At 30.9% G+C, this 22,307-nt stretch overlaps 1 protein-coding gene across 2 annotated transcripts in view; it reads left to right on the top strand.

The window, feature by feature from the left end:
- Nucleotides 1-22,307, top strand: part of LOC130664138 (protein madd-4) — a 328,261-nt gene that overhangs the window by 65,604 nt on the left and 240,350 nt on the right. For both annotated transcript variants that reach the window (XM_057463924.1, XM_057463923.1), the window contains exon 2: nucleotides 3,826-3,905. In XM_057463924.1, coding sequence (XP_057319907.1) covers nucleotides 3,885-3,905 — 21 coding nt within the window. In that variant the 5' untranslated portion in view covers nucleotides 3,826-3,884. The remainder of the gene's footprint in view (nucleotides 1-3,825; nucleotides 3,906-22,307) is intronic.

Raw genomic sequence — 22,307 nt, 5'->3', positions numbered from 1 at the left:
CTCAAAACGTCAAGATCTGATAGAAATTTGTTTTCGAAAATTGGATCAAATCCAATAACTTCTCGAATTTTTGAAAATTTTTAATTTTCTTCGCGGGAAGTTAAAAAAAAACTTTTCTAAAGGCAAGCAAAAATTTTTTGGAGCAAAAACAATTTTCGTAAGTCAAGAAAATCTTTTCTCATGTGTACTACTATTCGAATTATTGACATACTTTTCACTAGTAAATAATGAGCAGTCACTATTTTCACTATTTCAAATTTAAGAAAAATACCCGGGTCGAAAAAGTTGATCTGATTTTAGTCGAACTGTACTGTATTTGGACTACTTGGTCTGTTATTGAACTTCTATAAAATATTTAATCTGTTTTTGATCTACCCAGATCAAAAAATTTGATTTGATTTTAGTCTAATTGGACTATTTGATCTGTTTTTGATCTTTTACAAAAATTTAAAGCTGTTTTCGACCTGTTGTTTTAAAAAACAATTGCGTTACGGGCAGACAAAACTAGATTAATTCTTGAACTTATACAATTTTTATTTATGGCAATATTTATAAAAAACATATTTAGTTACAGAATTGATTATGTTTTGTTTACTATTTATTTACTGTCTTTTGTTTAAAAATGTCGGCAGTTGATGAAAATTTGACAGCTTAATTTTTTAGTTGTCTTCATTGAATATTTATATCATTGAATAAAAGTGATTAAACAACTCTTGAAATGTCAAGAATTTTCTCTTATTTACTGGATAAAATCTAAAATATTTTGGCATTAGAAAACATCAAAATTTTTGTGCATTACGGAAGCGCATTAGCATATTTCAAATACCAAGAAAATTAAAATAAATTTATAAATCTAGATTATTATTATTATTATTATTATTATTATTATTATTATTATTATTATTAATTACATTTATAAAAAGTCCTGTTTTTGTCCTTAAAAACAATTGAACACAGAGCAATAATTATAATAAAAAAGTCTGTTTTTAGTCTAAACCCGATTTAAAACCGACTAAATATCAAACGAAAATAAGTCTGATATTGGCCTGGATGATGACTAGTACGGACAAAAACAGATTAAATTCCTATATAAAATAAATACGATTTATAAACTTGAATTAAAGAAAAAATATTTGAATTTATCATTTATTTTAAAACAGATCTAATTTTTCGACCCGGGTAGTCATGCTGATGTAATAGAAATTTTGTATATCAAATATAATACGAAAATTGAATGACAAACTAAATTTAAAATAAAGTATAATCATGTAACAAACAATTAGTTATAATTGTTATTAAAAAAGTACTCAGTTTAATTATACAGAAGTAAATCACATGTAAATTCTTATGGTTGGTTTATTTGTCTGAATTCAGGAAATTCTGTTATTATTTACACCATCGACATGATCAATCATTCACAGTGATGATACAATCCCGGTCGGCAAAAAATTATCATACCCATACAAAGTTTGGAAACCGGTCCTATATTGGGCCATTACTAGGCCAAGAATGTCGATTAATGGCTCAGCAATGGCAATTTTTATTGGCCGATAAACGGCTTATAGCCAGAATGATAACCTCAGCCCATTCATGGCGCTCGTCTATCGGCCGATTAACGGCAGCCAGCAATCGGCCAAGCAAGCAAATAAATTTAATTAAAAAAAAAATGTATTATTATTAAATTAATAGAGTTTGTAATCATTAACGTTTAAACTATTTAAGTAAGGTAAATGATGTGAAAAAAACTCGGTGAAAATTCTGCTGGAATGTGGGCGTGAACTGCCGTCCTTCTGATTACTGGGTCTGATGGTAGCTACTGGATGAACCTACTAAATGAACCTACTAAAATGACATTTACTTTAAAAATTTACTATACTTATTTATCAATCAAATTAATTTTTATAAGTAAAGTTATAAAATTGCAGTTGTTGATTGCAAATGATAACGAACTAAAAAATATATTAATTGTTAGTTGTAAATAACCGTTGTTGAAAAATTATTAATTTCGATTCGACTACGCTTTCTTGATTAAAAATTTAATGGCCGCTGGTAATTAACCAGGTTTGGGCCATTACGAATTGTCAATGCTTGGCCGAGCGATGGCAGTCAGACATCGGCCAACCTACGGCATTTTTTCTATTAACGGCAACTTTGTATGGGTAAAGATCTCATAAAGATAACATTTTTTGGATCTGATAACTTTGAGACTCATCTTCAAGATAACATAAAGATATCAGAAAAATATCTAATGCGCTTCCTACTGACATCTTTTAGATCTCTTCGAAAAGGTATCAGAAAGATAAAATTTTTCTGATGTCTAAAAGATAGCGGATCAATGATATAATAAATTTATCTCTTATTTGATGTGATTTTGAGGTTACTTAATAATAATTAATATTTAAAATTTCTTGGTTTTTATTGTTTATTATTTACAAGAAAGTAATTCATTCAAAATTATATAATATTTTAAATATAATTAATAATAATAACTTTGTTTTTATAATCATACTCATAATAATGATAATAATATCAATAATAATAATAATAATAATAATAATAATAATAATAATAATAATTTTTAAATTCACTTCAACTTGTTCATCACCGTGTTCATTATTGTCACCACTATTATCGCTGTTATTATTTATACTATCCAAATATTTGCAACTATCAAGAATAGTCTTGACTAATTAGAATTAATTTCAAGTGATTTCAATCTACTTAATCGGACGTGGAGCATTCCAGATGTGTCTCTAAATTTTTAAAACAATCCAGAACGTTTTAGATTAATTAGAACGTATTTCCGAATAATTCAGAAAATTAATTTATATTTTAGAACTGAGACTTCAAGATTATTTCCGAAATGTCTAGATTATTCTTGAAATTTCAAGAATAATCTAGAACATTCTTAATCAATAATAGACACATTTTCAAAGTTCACTTTCTTTCAACCCCCATATCTTTTACATCCTTATAATTATCAACTCGCAACTACCCCCTTGCAGCATGGGAGACTCATGACTACTACCACATACAAATACTATTGGTACGCGATGTTTATTTTTGGCTGCAAATCGTACTATAGGCACAAACACCTCTTTTATAATATATATAAGATATATATCTGTTCATATATAATTATTTGTTTTTGAAACTACAACTAAAGACGGGATAATGAATTAATTACTTGTTACCCTAATAGTTGAATTCCGTATGTGTATTAGCACTAAACGTAATCTAAGAAAATTGGGCCAAACAATTCATTTGGCCGAAAAGTTGTTAGAGAAGAGAACAATATATAGTAAACTTTGAGTTAACAAGTATTACTTGCATGCATTTGTAAACCGGCATGTTCAATGCGTTTGTTGGTTCACTCATATATCTACATATATACCATGCAACTGTCAGCGAGTAAATAATTGTTAACGTTTTGTTTATTTACACCGAAAACTTGAATATTTACATTTTATATTATTTTGTTTATTTCGACGACTTTTATTCTTTTATTTATTTATTTATTTATTTTCATCGAGTAATCAATATAATTAGTTTTTTTTTCATCAAATTTAATTCGCACCATCATTCAGTTTTATTAAAAAATTAATTTTATATATATATTGAAATGAAAATTTATGTTGTTGCATGAGTATCAAAAATTGAAAAAAAAAAAATATTTACGTGTCTGAATATAAAGACATTTTAAATCAACTAAAATAAATCTTAGGTAAATCTTAATTCGATAGCTATTCCTCATTTTATTTCAGTTTGATATATCAACAACTTATTTATAATTTTCTAATTCATAATTACAAATTTATGTTACAGAAATGATATATTTATTATCCGGCACCTGGATCAATACATAACGCAGATACTGCATCAAGATGTACTTTTTCAAACTTTTAGTGAGTTACATATTTTTATTTTTCAATTAAAATTAAAATAATTATTTCAACGTATTGATAAAACAAAAAATCTAAAGAGTTACTAATTGCGTGATTAATGAAATTAGAAAGTTTATTTTATTAGAAAAAAAAAAAAAAAAAAAAAAAAAAACAAGATAGAATATATGATAAATATTTGTCAATTTTGCAAAGTGTTCTAAAGAAATAGCAAATCACCAGCATTATTTCCTATATCAGCAGTCAAATAAAAGACAATACGATAACAAATCCCATGATATTTGTCAGAAAAAGTTTCGGCGTACCCGCGGGAAGTAAAAAAAAAAAAAAAAAACAGAAAAAAAAGTGTAGAACAGAGAGAACGAAAGTTGGTGATGTTCAAGCACGACATCGGCGGGAAGATGAGCATAGAGTATCGACCTCTAGTGACTGTAGTCTAGTCGATAGGTGGTAGGGATGTTGTTGAGAGGCAGCCGACGTGGCGCCTAAAAGAGTACTAGGACGTCAACCGTGCGAGTAGAGAATGTACTGAATAGAGAAATCGAGAAAAGAAAAAAGAAGTAATATCTCAAAAGGGATTGTTGAACGACTAGTTACATCATCCAATATATATCTCAAGAGAAGAGGTTATTCTTATGTCGCAAACTAGGCAGAAAATTCATTCGTTTAAGTACATTTATTTTATTTAATAATAAAACATTTTTTTATTTATCAATCTTACAATCTTTCTTTTTTATTACCAAACAAGTACAAAAATTAAAGTAATTAATTTTATTAATCAGAATATTTTTTTAATAATTTCTGAAAAAATATAAAAATAATTGCGGAATAGAAGAGGGGGGGGGGGGGTAGCCCACTAAGAAAAAATTTTTAATAATGTTCTTTTCAACAGTTTTAATTTCTTGAATCCTTAAATAAGTATTCGAAAGCAATTTAACTCAATCGTAAAAAAAATTCAAAGTTTGGGGCAAAATAGCACCCTTTCGGAATTGAAAACAAATAATATGCCAAAGTAAATATTCGCTAACGACCAAGTCAAGCCATGAAACGATTCAATGGGTAAGACAAAAAATAAGCACCTTATAAAAGGAATTGAACTCTTTAATTGTTTTTACCTTATTTTACTTTACTTTAGTCGTTAAGCAAAATAAGCTTCTCTTAAAAAAATGAATTTTTTTCAATTCCTTTTTAAAATTAAACTTACTTTTTTTCCGCGATGAAAATAATCCTGACATAGGAAATTTCAATTAAGATACGTAGTTTTAAACACTTAATTTTATCTTGTTATTATTTGGCTCAAGTTTTATTAATATGAAATTCATATTCCATTATGAATTGTGAAATTTGTAATTAAATTATTTTAAAACAAAATCGAAAGGCCGGTTCAAGGTTTCGAAATTTTTATAAACAATTGCCTAAATCAACTCAAGGCGTCCGTGTTACTTGTATATCAAATATGAAAAATAAATTTCTGAGGACTCAATTTGTTCCTAAAAATTTAACTAATAAAAAATTTTAGAGGGATTTTGGTGAACATATTTATTTGATAATAGTGCCATATTTATTTATAAATATTAAATCTCATACTTTGTTTACATAAATAATAAATTGCAAGAGTTCTAGTGTATAACAATGAAGAATGTAATATACTTTGTAATCATTTGTCTGGATATTATGTAGCATAAACACGACTAACTGCTGTCGTATTCAAATGAGTACGAACGTATCTTCTTGAAGAATTTTACTATAAAACTTAACTTCCCTGCTTTCCATTTGATTTATTGACTAGTGCTTTTCTACTTGACTCTTTTTTTTTCATATATTTTCTTCATGTTGCATGCAAATAACATCGTGTCGTGTTAAACAATAAATTAGTTTTATTCAAAAGTCCACTCTTGTTATTATTACATATTCAATTTAAAATTACAAGATTTTGTTGTTATGTATTATTTTTTTTTTACACCTTGAATGTGAAGCGGCGAGGTAATAGTACTTAATATTGCACATACAGTAAAAAAAAGTACGTTAATGGCAATGGAGCATTCCAATAAACAATTTCGACATAGTTATAAGTTTTTTTATTTAGACTATTATTAAACAACAGTTAATTGAAAAATTGTTTTTATGGGCGCCAATTGGTCTGTACAGATGTGAACACGATATCTCTCGAAAAAACTGAAAACTTGAAACTCAGCTTGGACTTATTTCTATTGGCTCATACTTGAGCCATAACTGGGGACTCAACCTTGGCCATTCCTATGATTAGCTAACTTTGGGCAGAACCCGACTAGAAATTTTAAGTAGGCAGTGATTAGGCCCGAATAAGGCATGCCAAATTCCAGGCTTGTGCCAAATGAGGCAACCAAACTAGGCCTAGATCCCGAAAGTAACGTAGCTGCGAGGCCCTGCCTAGTTTGGCTTTCTTCTTAGGCAGCGGTTTGGAAGCCATACTTGCTGTTGGTAGCTTAAACCGAGTTCGCGCCAAATGAGGCAACCGCATAAGGCTCGCATCACAAAAATGACGCACGTCCGAAACTCTGCATAATTAGGAAAGCCAAATTCGGCATATAATCAGAAACCGAAGTCGCCCCGAAAAACTGTAATCTATCTGTGAAAAAAAAATATACATCGAAATAGGCAATATATGGTCATGTATGGCTGTAATAATCATATAATTTTATTTAACCAAATTAATAAAAAAACTTTTTTTTTAATCGTTTAAAATTATTTTTGCAGGGCAGTTATCATCAGATGTGCTAATTTAATGCAATATTAATTTCCATTTGAATTAGAAATTTTTAATTCAAAGAAAGCGCGAAACTTATCAAAAAACGGCTATTGTGTGATTCAAACCCGGGACAATACGCACAAAAGACCAACGCTTTAACTAATACGCTACACTACCGATTGTGGCTCCTAAGTTCATTTATGTTATTTCAATATCATTAGGAACCAGCTAGGAATTCTAAAAATATACCTAACTTAGGCAATGACGAAGACTTTCCTAATGATAGGCAAATTTGACATACCTAACTTTGGCAAACCTTAGGTTACCATCGCTACCTACCAGTCAGGAATTCCAATGTTAGGCCTTAGTACGGCCTTGCTACAGACTTTCCTAGTTTCGTCTGACTTTGGCATACCAACCATCGGCAAGCCTTAGGTTATCATTGCTGTCCTACCTACCTACAAGTCCCGAAATTCCAATAGTATGCCGTACTTCGGAAATGCCACAGAGTTTCGTGATCACAATTAAATCTTGAATTTTTTCGGCATGCCAATGTACGTTTTGCCTCATGAAGATCTGATAAGATACGAATTAGGCTTGCCTTAGTTAGGCAGGCTTAGTTCGGGTCAAACTGATTTTGTGGCAAGCCTTACCGAAATTTCTAGTCGAGAACTGGATAACCCAGGTTCAGCCAGACCTATGGTTACCAGGTATTATGTATCTTTGGGCCAAGACTGGTAGATACAGCTAATGATAAGACAAATAATGCGAAATAACATTGTCCACGTTAGTTGATGAAGTGATGAATATTTTTTGCTTATTCATAAGGAATACATGCTTCGATAATTAATAAAATTAAATTGATTATTAAAAATATAATACGAGCGTTACGGGTGTCCAATTTTAGATTTCCGAAATACTTATCATTTTCTTATTTTCATCATTAAATTGATTTTTATGAATTAATTATTAGTGAAATACGATAATTTTTGCTTTCGACGTAAGTTAAAATTACAAATGATTATGAATTTATAATTTATTATAACACTTTTTACTGCTTATTATGTAATAGAAATCTTTATTTCTCAATCAAAAGAAAAAAAGTATTGTATAAAACGAGTGGTTCTAGCTTTCTTTCCTCAAGGTAATCTTTACTTACTTTATTTCGTGTATTATAACGTAGTACAGTGAACCTTATCGTACTAACTGACAAATCAGTAACTTATTTTTCACTTTTACTCTCCATCGAGCACAGAATCTATCGCAAGGTAAAGTGCTTCTCTCAGTTAATGTCTGCATATCAATAAGTTGTCTACATTTTATCCTTCATTTTTCACTTAACAAATTGCAAGGTGGTTGACTTCACCCATACTACAACTCTCCATACACTAGAATATAAATTTAGCAGCAAATTAAATTATATCAGTTTTCAAAAAATAAAAACATCCTGACATCAAGTTGTAACAATTTTTCAAAGTCCAAGGTTTACAAAAAGTTATAGACCGTTCACACACATACATACAGAAACTCGGGAATCATCCTGAAAATAGTCAGAATAGCTTCTTAGAACCTCAAAACGTCGACATCTGATGAAAACTCGATTTTTGAAAATCGGGGTAAAAACATAACTTCCTGATTTTTTGAAAATCATCGATTTTCGTAGCAGGAAGTTAAAAAGTCGTTCTACCGAAATTCAGAAGAAATATCTATGGAGAAAAGTATGACGGACCAAAGATTGGCCCAGGCTTGGGCCAACTCTGTAGAATCCTGGGCCAAGCTTGTAAGCCAGTCGTGGCTCAGCCTTAGTAGAAGTCTGGAATGATAATCTCGGGCCAAGTCTGGTTGAGAGACCTGGCCTATGCTTTGTAACCGAGGTTTGGTTATTATTACAACATTATGCTCGGGAGATAACTAGAACCTGGTGGCTGCCTACGGTAACTGGACAACGAGGGATAAATTGACATCTTCTTACACCAATTGGAAATTGCTACGAGGCAAAGTTGCAGGACGCATGCGCTTGTCTGGAGTACGAGGTAGTAACCGAGTCACCGAGGGGCAGAATGGACAATTCTGAGTAAACAGCAGTACAGCTCACATCGCTTACTATTATTACCAGTATCATCACGTTATAATTTCTACTCGATATCTTTCAATTAATCTTGGGGAAGCAGTTTACGTCTATCCGACAACTGAAGGAAGTCATTTTGGAGTCCAGGAAGACCTGTGGAGTTTGTTGGAGTGGAGTTTTGGTTTGGTTGGAGTTCATTGGGAAATCCGAATTTTATTTATCACAAAAGGAAACCTGGAGATGTGGTCCTGGGCTGATTTAGACGCCAAACGTGCCAAGCAAAATCACGAGACGTAGGTGTTTTCCAGTAATAAAGTTTTATATAAATTAATTCTTACTCTGGTAAGATTAATATTATCATTTGGATTATATAAATTAAATTTATTATAAATAATTACTCTCAGTTGGAGAGCATAAAGTAAATTGGAAGTTTTTATTAAAGTCGAGAGTGAAAATTAAATAATATTGTAATTAAAAATTATAAAGTAAATTCAGATAAAATTATAAAGTCGAGTCAGTGTTTTGTACCCGCCATTTTGGCGTCAGTAAATTATCGAGATCAACTTCACTCTCACTAGCTTGTGTTGTTAATTATTGTCACGGTTTTACTTAATTAATTATTGTAAAGTGGGGTCTGTTGTCTGGGTAAATTGGTTAAATAAAAATTGTCATTTATTTTATATATATATCACCTATACAAGCCTCTTATTTTATAAGCCTCCTATACTCTCAGGATTTCTAAATATTCCTTGTGACCAGGATCGGGTATTCCCCGCCCTGTAGAAGAGCTAGTCACAAAACAGTTGATTTTATCAACTGAATCTAATCTTGGCTTCCTGGACAGGAGGTCACACCCTAGACGGGGGGTCTCGGTTATAGCTTGGTTGCCAGATCTGGCCCATAATTCGTTGCAAGACCTGGCCCAAGCTTCGTTGCCAGAGCTGGCCCATACATCGACGAAACAAATAAATTTAATTGAAAAAAAATTTTATTATTATTAACCTAGTAGAGTTCATGATCATTAACGTCTAAATTATTTATGACTTTAAATACGGCGAAACACGCTCCGACTTTGGCTGAAAGGCCACACGTATTTGGAGGAAATTATCTACTCAAATACATGGCGTACTTGTGAACATATCATTTGTATTTACGATGACTTTTACGCACTCAATTAAAAAATATAATAATAATAATAATAATAATAACGAGACATTTATGTCATCGAGTTCTCAGCACCTGCTGAGTATAACATCACGGTTAAAGAGGAGCACAAACACGAGATATATCAGTATCTCCTGTTCGAAATTGGCAAACTCCACCCAGGTTACCGTGTCAAACTTGTCGTACTCATTGTTGGCGTCCTAGAAGGGATGAATCAGTCGTTTGTAGCTGCACTGGCCAGAATACCATCTTGTTCAGCGCAAGTTGAGTTTCTGGCATCGCGGGTGCAAAAGGCTGTTATTCTTGGGTCCCTCCGTCTCCTAAGGCAACGAAACTTGGCCTGCTGCGCATGCTGATCATCTTGTTGATGGAGCATCGCAGCAGCAACGATTTGGCGCTCAGGTGAGGCCCTCAGTAGAGTCGGACTACCGGGGATAACCCTCTGAGCATTAAACAAAAAAAAAATAATAATAATAATAATAACTCTGGGTTCCCACCATTTAAATATAGTGGAAACCTAAACATGCAAACATGCAAATAACCTTCTCAATAAGACAATTTATAGATAAATTGAGAAAAATATAGATAGCTCGAACTGGGAATCGAACCCAGACCACGTCAGTATCGCGCCGAGTGCTCTACTAGTTGAGCTATATCATGTTATGGGATGGGCAAACTTTACCCAGGCTACCGTGTCAAACTTGTCGTTCTCATCGTTGGCGTCCTAGGAGGGATGAATCAGTCGTTTGTAGCTGCACTGGCCAGAATACCATCTTGTTCAGCGCAAGTTGAGTTTCTGGCATCGCGGGTGCAAAAGGCTGTTATTCTTGGGTCCCTCCGTCTGTTTATGTAATTTTGGAATAAATAATGTATACCCGAATAATTACTTCCTTTATAACTCGAATAGAACTTGAAATTAATATTTTTATAATAAGGAACTTCGTTCCTATCTGGTGTCCCACGACATCACACGGTTTTTTTCTGATTCGTTGGGTCAAATAAAAAAAAGAAAATTAAAAAAAAAAGAAAATCAAAAACAAAGAACTGAAAGAGTAATCCTACGAATTAGAATACGATGAACTCAACTAATACATCATAACTTAATGAAAGAGAAAAGTTTTTTTGTTCATAGAATATCTTAAAAAAGTTCAACATAAAATATTTGATCTACACATATAAAACTAGAAAATATTTACTATTCGTGTGAAGATTACGATGAATATCATAATTGAGAATGTAATAATGTAAAAGTATAATGAAAAGAGTAACCATGAATTTTTCCATCCTCTTACGAAACATTTTCTTTAATATTTTACTTAGTTAGTTTAAGTCAAGCACACACTCATTTCTTTACTGTACCAAAAGTTGTTTCCCTATATCTTTTTATCTGTCATCTACTGACCTGTTTTCTATTTCATTCTATACATTGTGTACACATATATCCGGAGTCTGGCGCCACTATGTCTCTTCCACAGTATCACCAGCATCAAGGGTGGCTAAACTAAGGGATCAAATACAAAAGTCAACGATTAGACTCATGTATAAGAGCAAAAAGTATAAAGTTTGAAAAATTATTGTTGAAGAAACAAATATGAGATAAAATGACATCGATACAGGATTTTTCAGTAATTTTGAATGATGAGAAATAAGGATCGGTGTGTTATATCATTAATAAAGGCCTCAACACTTTGATTAGTGTTATAAATTATACTAATAAAAAATAATAATAGTAAAAAATAATCATAGCGATAGCGCAAAAAAATTTGATAGAACTATTTTAACTTAATTGCTTAAAGTTTTTTAAAGTCACGAACAGTTATCATCTTCTTCTATTTGATAATCTAATGTTTCTTTCATCTTCAAATTGATAGTCTAAAACTGTACAATCAAAACGAAAAAAGATTACAATAATATCTATACAAAAGATTCACTTTATTTAAAAAAAAAAATTACTACATTTTCACTTAGTTGAGATATAAATATTTCAATTTAAAAATTTACATATTACCTTCAAATGTGGCGGCTACACACATATTACATTATGAATAACTTCGAGGGTAAAACTGACTACAAAAGAAACCTTTCATTGTATTTAGCACACATTGATTTCTTCAATAACTATCATTTTTTAATTAAATTATATTTTTTTATATGAATCTATTGTTTCTTTCTTTCATGTATTCATTAATAAGAAAGGTCACACTGTTATTCAATCAATAATTTTTAGACATAAATTCAAGAACATAATATGTATATAATTCGAAAAGTATTATAAAACGGATAAAAAAATCTTTCAGCTTCCGGATACATTCCATTGCGAAAATTTAAGTATTACACTATAACAAAAAATAATAATAATAATTAAGTAAATCACGATTTTTTAACTTCCCGTTAAGAAAATTGAAAATTAAAAAAAAAAAAGGGTTATTGGCTTCAGTTCGATTTTCCAAAACCGAGTTTTTAACAGATCTTGAGGTTTCGAGTTCCTAGGAATCTATTCTGACTATTTTCAAGAGGATGTCCGAATGTATGTATGTGTGTACGTACGTACGTCTGTATGTAAATATTCTATATCTTTTGAACGGATTAACCGATTTAGCTTTTTGAGGTAACGTTTGAAGCAGCTCATTAGTTCCAAAATTCTCAGAAATTAAGCATAATCGGTTCGGTACGTTCAGAAATATTTCAAAAGTATAATTTTTTTTAAAAACGTTCTTTTTGTATAACTTCTGACTTACTCCATGGATTGATTCCAAAATCTAACCAGCTCTAAAACTTTATAAGCCGCGTTGAATGCCACCTCAACCATGGAAATTAATTTATTCGTTCAAGAGATATCGTTAACGAAAAATTTTCGGAAACGTGTTTTTTCTGAATAAAATGAAAAAGGTTTGATTGATTATTTCCAAAAAATTTTCAGCGTCAGAAACTGAAAAACTACGCCGAATGCCACCTCAAACGTCAAAATCGGTCTATCAGTTTAAAAAATGCCGGCGATGAAATATTTTAAGAATAACAACTGTCATCATTTTCCCAGGATAGCTCACTACATAATTTATCCAATGTACCTAAAATTGAACCAAGTCTACCATTTTAAAGTCTCTTGTGGTCACTACAGATTTTATTGCAATCGTGTCGTTAGTTTAAGTGATATTGTCCAAAAAATGTAAGAAAAATCAATGTTTTTTACACTTTTCTCGAATATTTTATTTATTAACTCTCTGATCTGATCCAAAACTCATCGAACTCTATTTAAATCACATTTATGGATTTTTACTGAATTCATTGATTTCATTCAGCAAAATCGTAAACAAAGCTTTAAAAACTGCTTATTGAAACTTGAAGAGCTCAAAATACAAATATATTGCCGAGCTCGTCGAGCACGAATAAGTATTTTGACAAAAGTGTTTTCCAGCTGTTTGAGTTCGAAAACAGCGGGAAGTTTCGGGGCTGGTCGGCAGGGTCAGCCGGTTTACAAATTTTTTTAAATTTATATCAGTTACATCTTTGGAAATAATGAACCGACTTTGACGTTTGTAATGGCATTTTACGCAGTTTTCTGACTTCTAAGATTGGAAAATTTTTTTGAAACATTTGATAAATAATATTATGAGTTATTCCGAATAAATGAAGTAATGCTTAGATATCCGTGGACGAACTATCCACAAAATATATGATAAAAAAAACATTGTATCGAATAAAATTATTGTTATATGTGAAATAGCTACATTATGGTTACCATCACATTATTATCATAATTAATATTATTCTTGTTATTATTGCAATGTCATATTATTTATACACTGTCAATGAAACAAAATTAAATATACCAACTGGAATTAAGAAGTTGGGATTTTATAAGCGTTACACAGAAATAATATTAATCCAAACAGTTTCATGAATTTACCAATAAAAAGTAGGAGAACAAGTGCAATAGCAAAATTTTATTAAATGCGCATAGGCAGCCGCTTGTGCGAGAGGTCCGAGCGCGTGGCTCGTTTTTTCGTCATATCTTGCGAAATATTTGAGATACGAAAAAACACTATGATACCTTTTTTGTGTATTTTTTCATTCTGAACATTTTGTTCCTGTACGCTGCCCCAACATACCAGCGATTCGGAAGTGATTTCGATTTACACATTTAAATTGTCATTAAGAATTTATTTGCACCACTTTTGAACAAAATGGACCCGATTTTTGTGATTTTTGGCCCAAAGTATGTAAGAAACAGTTGGATTTAGCCGGTGCCAACAAAATGTATACGGGCTCTCCTCATCAGCCGAAGGACTAATAAGTGTACTAAGTTTCATTAAGATCGGTGTAGAATTGTGGACGCTGTCCTTGGAAACGGCGCGTAATATCCCGAGTCAAAATTTAGAGCCCATTTTGAACCTTCTAAAGTCGGATCTATTTCGGACTTGGAGGCACAAAATAGAGTCTGTTTCCACACTGAGAAAAAAATTTTTTTCTGACAGTTAAATTTTAGTTATGACAACACAATGGTTTGATTGCCCATTGCCAATCATATATTTGGTTGTTTTAACGACGGATTTTATAATCCACCAACAAAACAAATTATTGAAAACTACAAAATATTAAGTAAAATAATTTCTTTCCTTGACATATACCTTTTTTTGTACTATGACAAAAAATGTTCGAGGAAGTATTAATATCATAGTGTAATACAGGATACCCCTATATTACTATCAAAAAAGGGTTATCGTCACTCTGTTAATTTTCAGCGGGTAACCCGTCTCATAAATGTTTTCAGTTGAGAATATAATAATTCTGAAATAAGTTCCTTACCAGGGACACTACAAGAGGTAGGCGCGATCTAGTGGCGAGCACCGAACTACTTCCCTTGTAGGAAAAAAAATATTGACAACGGGGCCAGTCTTGGCACAATACTGGGCTACCGAGGCTCGGCCTCCCAAGGTTGGTCCGAGATCCGACCAACGTTCAAGTGACGAGCCTTGGTTTACCAGTCTAAATAACAAATGGTACCTAAAAACCCCTGGCTTCTGTGAACAGCGTAACAGCTTAGTGGATAAGATGCTTGCCTAGCAGTCATGAAGGACCAGGTTCGAGACCCAGCAAATGCAAAAAAAAAATTACTTTCATCGATCCACCTGATTTCTCTGTGTACAAATTTATTTCCATATGTTACCATCACGGACATGTCTACTAATTTTTTTTTTTTTTTTAAATTTATTTTTAATAAGCATAGGTACTTATTTAGCAACAGTCTTGGCGCAATACTGGCTCTCGATATTGGGCCAATACTTAGATGCAGTCTTGGCACAACACTGTCACTCAAGCTTGGCTGGGTGTTATCATTTCGATGCTTAGACAGATTTGGGCCAAGCTTGGATTTCAAGCTTTCCCCAAAGTTAATAAGTCTTGCGCCAAGCCTCGGCCAAGCAAGGGCCTATTGTTTCTTCCTATAAGGGATAATGGGGATCATTTCTTATATGACAGTAGATCATTCTTACAAAAATGCACTGAAACTGATCATGTAAGAGCTATCTCAGTTGAATCACTTATTACACCATGTTTTTATACAAAAATTGATAATCAATATTTTGTAGCAGTTCCTATAAACAGTAAAGAACGTGAGTAAATTATAATATGTACGCAGAGTGATTAAAATTTTGTTAATAAATGCAATTTTATTTTTATCAGGTAAATGAATAAAACTACAATTTTCTCTATTAAAATAGTTTACAATTCAATTAACCATCTGCTTATCTAACTATTGTCATTAATAAATTTCGTTGCGTGTGAAAAAAATAATGCTTACAGTTAATTTTAAAAAATCTTTAATTTTTTATATCATCATAAATAATTTAATTATAATGAATCGAAATTTATTACGGAACTAACATTATCGGACTTGAAGGTTCAAAATTGGACCTCTCAGTGAACGTTCGGACCTCTGGGTTCAAAGTCGGAGCTAAAGGACTACAGGGCTCTCAATCGGATCTATTTCGGGCTAGAGAGGCCTATGTAGGCTCTAAATTTCGATTCGGGTGAATCATATTTAAATTTTGAGAATGCATAGATAAAGTACTTTTTTACATGTATATTAAGTTTCAAATCTTAAAGTTGGAAAATTCTTTTTATATTAGATTCGGTCGAACCTCCTTAAAAGTACAATTTAAGTGAGATATTGTACATCAAAATCATTGAAAAGAAATAAAACAAAAAATTACATTACTTAAATGCACATTAATGTATCCTATTCTAAAATAGCAGTAGAGCAGGGCTTATAAACATTGGAAAATATAATTATGCCTACATCAATGAATAGATTGAATATTCTGGTTCTTACACGGAGAAATTTTCCTATCGAAATTTATAGTGCTAGTTCACTCATTATTTGACTTAGACTTAATTCATTATCCTTTTTTATAATATAAGTAAACCTATATAAAGAATTAATATACATAAAAAAAAAAACATCCACTGTACACTTATTATTTTCTGTTTACTCTGCAATTATTTTTGTGTGGAGAAACGGTATAGAAAACATAAAGTTTAGAAAAAATTGTCTTGACCATTAAATTCGGTGAATTCGTGCGGAAGCTACTGTAAACGCTACATGCTGCAATAATGTTAACTTTCATGTGAACAATCAATTAGTAATTGTATCTTAACATATTGCTAAAGTACCGGATATTATAAACGTTGTGTAGAGAATCGCGTGCAGCTAGAAGGTGTAACTGACAGGAGACCGACACACTCATACATATGAATTGCAGTCTTGAAGCTTCGAAACTGACAGAATCAAAACATGAGAGAAAATTGATATTCCATCAAAATAATATCACTTAAGAAAAACAAATCTAGCATTAATTTTTCTCTGTCTCAAAAACAATTTCAACATTTCTATTAATATAATACAAAAAATATTTAATAAAAAACTACTATAATGTTGTTATTGAATAAGTTAATTTGAATCGAACTCAAAAATATTTTATCTATAGTTCGATCTAAAAATTAAGAAATTGCTTGATCGTATTATGTAAAGTAATAACTAATTACAATAAAACTTACGATAGTTCATTATCACGAACAATACCTGAGTTGAAATGGATTTAAAAATAAATCCGTGAGTTAGTTTTTGAATTATATGAATTATTGGTTAGGTCGGTAATAAAATTTAATTAAATACAAATCTGAAAAACCATTTACAGAAAATATACATACATTCACACTCACACACACACATATGCACACACACATCTACATGCACATATATACACACCAGTTTGTATGTACAAACATTGTCTGTCTCATAATGCACCTCGAATATGGTCGGAATCAATTGGTTAGACTTTAGTACTACGTGACTATATACACGGAGAAAAAAATTTAGGAAACTTGACTTAAAAATGTGAGTTAAAATTACTAAATTCATATTGTAAACTTAAAACGCATTCGAAATTGTGTAATTTTTACTATCATCAGAGATTAATATTTATTTATATTGGTTTATTTTTATTATTTGAATATGGAAATAAACATAAACTGTATTAGTAAACTTGAATATATCTTAATCAAATTTTACTGTATTAGAATGGAAATAAATAAAATAAAATTTTCATTAGTTTCTCACCTTTTATTTTTACTATTGCTATTATTTTGATTATTATTATTATTATTTATGTCAGCTGTATTGGTTTTTATGGTCATTTTTATTTTTAAAAAATCACATGTTTTGACCGAGATTCGAACACAGAGCGCCCAGGCGGGTCCTTTCCTTAGTCTTTCGGCCCGATTTTTCCTTTGAACAAAGATAACTGAACTTGTAATACATATTCGTATACTCTATCCTTACCAACTTTTAATTTTATCGATCTGCTTTGGAAAAATCTCAAACTGTTTAGTAATTTTTAGTTGCTGTATAATACTTAATACTACGCTATTCATCTGACTTACAAAAATTTTTAAACAGATTGTAATTTTTGTATACTATAGAGTAATTATAGCATATTTTTAGCTAATTTTTATATTTTTGCAGAGTAACAATCGTTAAGGAGTGAAATGAAATGTATTACAAAATGTTTAGGAATAATTTAATATTTTCATTATAAAATTATCTGTTCGATTAATAAGGAATACAAATGAATTATTAATAAAAGTAATAAGACAGCAATTTTTTAGATAAACATATAGTATTAGTTACTATTTTATGATTTTCACTATACATTTAGTAATAGATAGTAAAACTAATATACTCATTGATTTGCATTAGTATTTCTTACTAAATATTATGTTATATGTTAAAATATTATATGTTAACCCTTTCCCGGTTGGCCTTGAGTCCCTACTCTCAATTTGAATCGTACGTCTTTGTCCTAAAGCGAGAGAGCGCTAGCCTGTTGAGAAGAGAAGGGGCAGAAAAAATAGTAGAAGGGGGCGCATGCATGCACTACTACGATTAAACTGTTACTCACACGATTAAACCGTTACTCACACAGCCTCAACAACGAACTTTGATTGGCGCTACTCCCGTAGAGCTCACACCGATACACTTCGATACACACTTTCGGGAAAGGGTTAAATATTAACCCTTCAGCACTCTCGCTATGAGATTTTCTCTCACGCTCATTAATAACTTTAATTTTCTTTTAAATTTCAAGTGGAATGACTACGTTATTTTTTTTCTATCTGCCGAAAACAATATTATTTCAGATGGCAATATTATTATTTTAATCGTTTTCCATAGAAAATTTCGTAAACCATAGAAAAATAAAACCAATTTTATTAACTCTGTGATATATTTTCTGATATGGAGTCTAAACAGCTGTTATGGAGTTAACCTCAATCTAGTCATTTATAGTTTGCATAAATAACTATGAAAATAAGTTAATTTATATTATTTAACTAATTTAATTAATTTATACTAATTTAATGTAAATAAGTTAAAACCAAATTTTATTTTTAAATAAGATAATATTTTTTATAAAAAGAAATTTATCTTGTTTTGGACTTTTCAAATTAAAGGGGCTATAAGCATGCGCTCGCATGAGCAAAAGGCATGAGAGTTTTTCTCATCGTGAGAGTAATGATACTAAATCGTTTCACTAGAATACTGAAGGGTTAAGAGTTAAATCAACTCGTCGATTAAGTCACTAAGTGAATCTATTTTATTGTATTTAAAAATTTGTCGAAGGTCTCAATATACCCTAGTTGAAAAAAACGACAGCCTCGATGAGACTTTGTTCATCCAGCAAAACGAGATGTTAAAAAATTTCTATGAGCTGCGATTGAGGGCAAATTTTTTAACACGGCTGCGTAGTGCAACACTGGAGACGAATAAAAGTCGATATATTTTTAAAAATTAATTTTGAAATTTCAATGCCAACCAACTAATAATTTGTTTGGGTTTCTTTTAATTTCTTTCGAAAGAAATATAGTGTGGAAGTACCATTTTTGGCAACATTATGCCAATTAGAAACTTAAAATAAAATAATTTGTAAAATACGCAATAACATAGTGATTAATTTTGTAAATGTGTTTAAAGATATTTTTATCACATTATTGTAATGGAATTTTTATTGATACTTTATCACTAATTAAATAAATAATAATAAATTAACTTGATTCTATTGACATAACAATACAAGTATCAGTAATGAATTCGTAGCCAATATCAAATGTTATTTAATGGCAGAGAAATGAAATACAGAGAAAACGAAAATAAAAAATCAAATAAGAAAATGCATTTAGAACTTTATTCCAAGCTTTTTGATTTTCGACGCACACCCTTCGTGCACACAAGATACGACTTCAGACACCGCCTTGGCGCCTTCAGATTCATTTTCCTTCTTCATTGGTTTCTCTTTTTTTCTTTACTTCTTTATTTCCTTCTCAGAACTGTAAGAAAATGCATATTTATTTTTTATTAACTTATACCTAAAATCATATCTCAAGCTTTTACACATTTATCCGTTCAGAAATCTAGAATTTAAAAAAAGAAAATCGTGAAAGATTTATTCACAATTTTTATTATAACGATTAATTTTATTAATTAAGTAAATATACGATGAATAGATTAATTTTTTTTTACTTTTCTTACTTGTGCCTGATTTACAATGCAAAATTAACAGTTTTCTTATTAAAGAAATAAAAAGTGTAGAAAACTTTTCTCAAGTAGTTGATAATTATGCATCAGCAAAGTTGTTGGATTAATTGACCGGAAATAAAAAGGATTTACTTGATTGAGAATCATCGATTACATAAATAAGAAAATCTTTTAAATGAATGAATGAAAACAAAAGTATTTTGAGCAAAGTTTATTTAATTCGAACTTCTTGAAATTTTTAAAGCTCAGTCATCAGATCAAAGAGATAAAGAAGGTGTATAGGTTGAAAAAAAAAAAAAAAAAAAAAAAAAGTGCATGCTATTGTAGACTTAAATGTCAGATGAGGGATTTGAATAATGCATTATTTGTTCTATCTTAATACAGCAAATGTGTCTCATTCAAGAGGAAAAATTTTGAAGGATAACTTTTTATAATTTTATATTTAATTCATACTTAAATTTTCATTTATATTAAAAAATAAATAAAACTATTATTATCTCTTTAACTATTTGTCGAAATAAGTTTAAAAAAAAAAACCGAATAAGATATGACAAATTTTTATGGGCCAATTAAAGTCAAATGTAAATTAGCCAAAGAGTTAACGGAATAGTAATCAAAGGTCAATCAAACACCATAGACGTTAGAAGAATAATTCTATAGCCTAATTTAAATTGAAGACACGTGCTAGGATCGTTTTCAATTCTCAAGACGTGCGGAACTCATAATGCTGTTTTACTACTACTCACCATAGTCATGAGAATAAATCTGGAAGGAAACGAAGAAATGTTTGCTCAGCTAAACAGCATAGGACAGAATTCGTGAGCGTGCAAGTATTACCAGTAGAAGTCTGAATACATAACTGAATGACATACAGATCAGTTTGATATTTTTTTAACTCCCGTCAAAGTTAAAAATTTGTAAAATAATAATAAATTTGTTTTCACCAGTTTGATTTTGAATTATAAAGTACGGAAGAGTATTATGATCACCTTATGATTCGAGCTATATACATTGTTCAATATGATCGTGACTATAGAGAATACTCAAACTTAAACTTTGAATTTTACTATTTCTATTTATAAAAATTTCAGAGTCAATAAGTAATACAGATTCATTTCTAAAATATAAATTTTGCTGTTTCTAATAGTACACACTGAGAGAAAAAAATGGTTCTCTGAAGTAGAAAAAAATAGTTGAATGTGACCTCCACTATCGACTACAGTTTCGTTAACTGATATGATATTAGTTAACAGTGACAGAAAAGAACAATGAAGGTGAGTATTCAGTAGCCAATTGAACTATTTCTTATTCAGCATGTCCAGAAGAAAATTATTACGACAATCATATTTCCATAGTCAGCAGCCCAATTCGATAAAATTATCATCACAATATAAATATAGTAACGACTATTATGAATTTATGGTTTTAGCTACTTCATTGATTTAATTATTTAAACTTTAATTATTTCAACAATGATAAAATTAACAAACTGATTTTTTTTTAATTCTCAATCTAAGTGAAGTACAAGGTTATTATATTCATGCTGCATTAACAAATTAATATCATATCTACATTCTCGCTTTTCTCTCGGAGAGTTTGATTTTCACTACTACTCTACGGAGGATTCGAACCTAACACCTAACACACTAAATGCGTGAGAGACCGACGATTTACCACTACGCTATGGAATCAATTGAACAATTACAGTTCGACTGTGCTTCTAATGCTTTATTCCCATATTGAATTTGTATATCCTACACGGAAAAAAATAACTAAGTAGTGCAACATGAAAAATAATGTTCTGGGAACATTCCTGTCATGTTGTTATACTGTAAAAAAGCGGTGTTAAAATAGATCTACAACAATTTAGGCGGTGTAATTCTGCGGTGTTAAAATACCAGTATTAATTAGTATAAAAATTGAATAAATGCTACACCGTAAGAAATCGGGAGTGAGTTCGAAATAAATTTAGTAAAAAATCTATTTTAGAATGAAACTGCTACTGAGACTGCTATTAAATTTTTACTAATCTAGATTAATTAAGCATTTTAACGGAACCGAAGTCTACCTCTGTTTTACGAGAGGCCGTTTCCGCGTCTTCTTGGGCATACACGCGTTGCGGGGCATCCCTACCCTCGCCCAGACGCTCCTAGTCGAAAAATATAATCAAGTGACGACTAAGGGTGGACATTAACCGGAGATATAATCGAAAATCCTCATCGCGCGTAGTATCTAACCACAGCCACCACGAGCCCATACCTCTTTTGGGCCAAACACTACTACCATCTCAGGAAATAAAAACACTCTGGTCGAAGTGAGCTTGGAAAGGCCTGCCCTATATCCTCTGATACTAAA

Source organism: Microplitis mediator, chromosome 2, assembly GCF_029852145.1.
Source record: "Microplitis mediator isolate UGA2020A chromosome 2, iyMicMedi2.1, whole genome shotgun sequence".
NCBI classification, from domain to species: Eukaryota; Metazoa; Arthropoda; class Insecta; order Hymenoptera; family Braconidae; genus Microplitis; species Microplitis mediator.
This window is presented reverse-complemented; position numbering and strand designations above follow the sequence as displayed.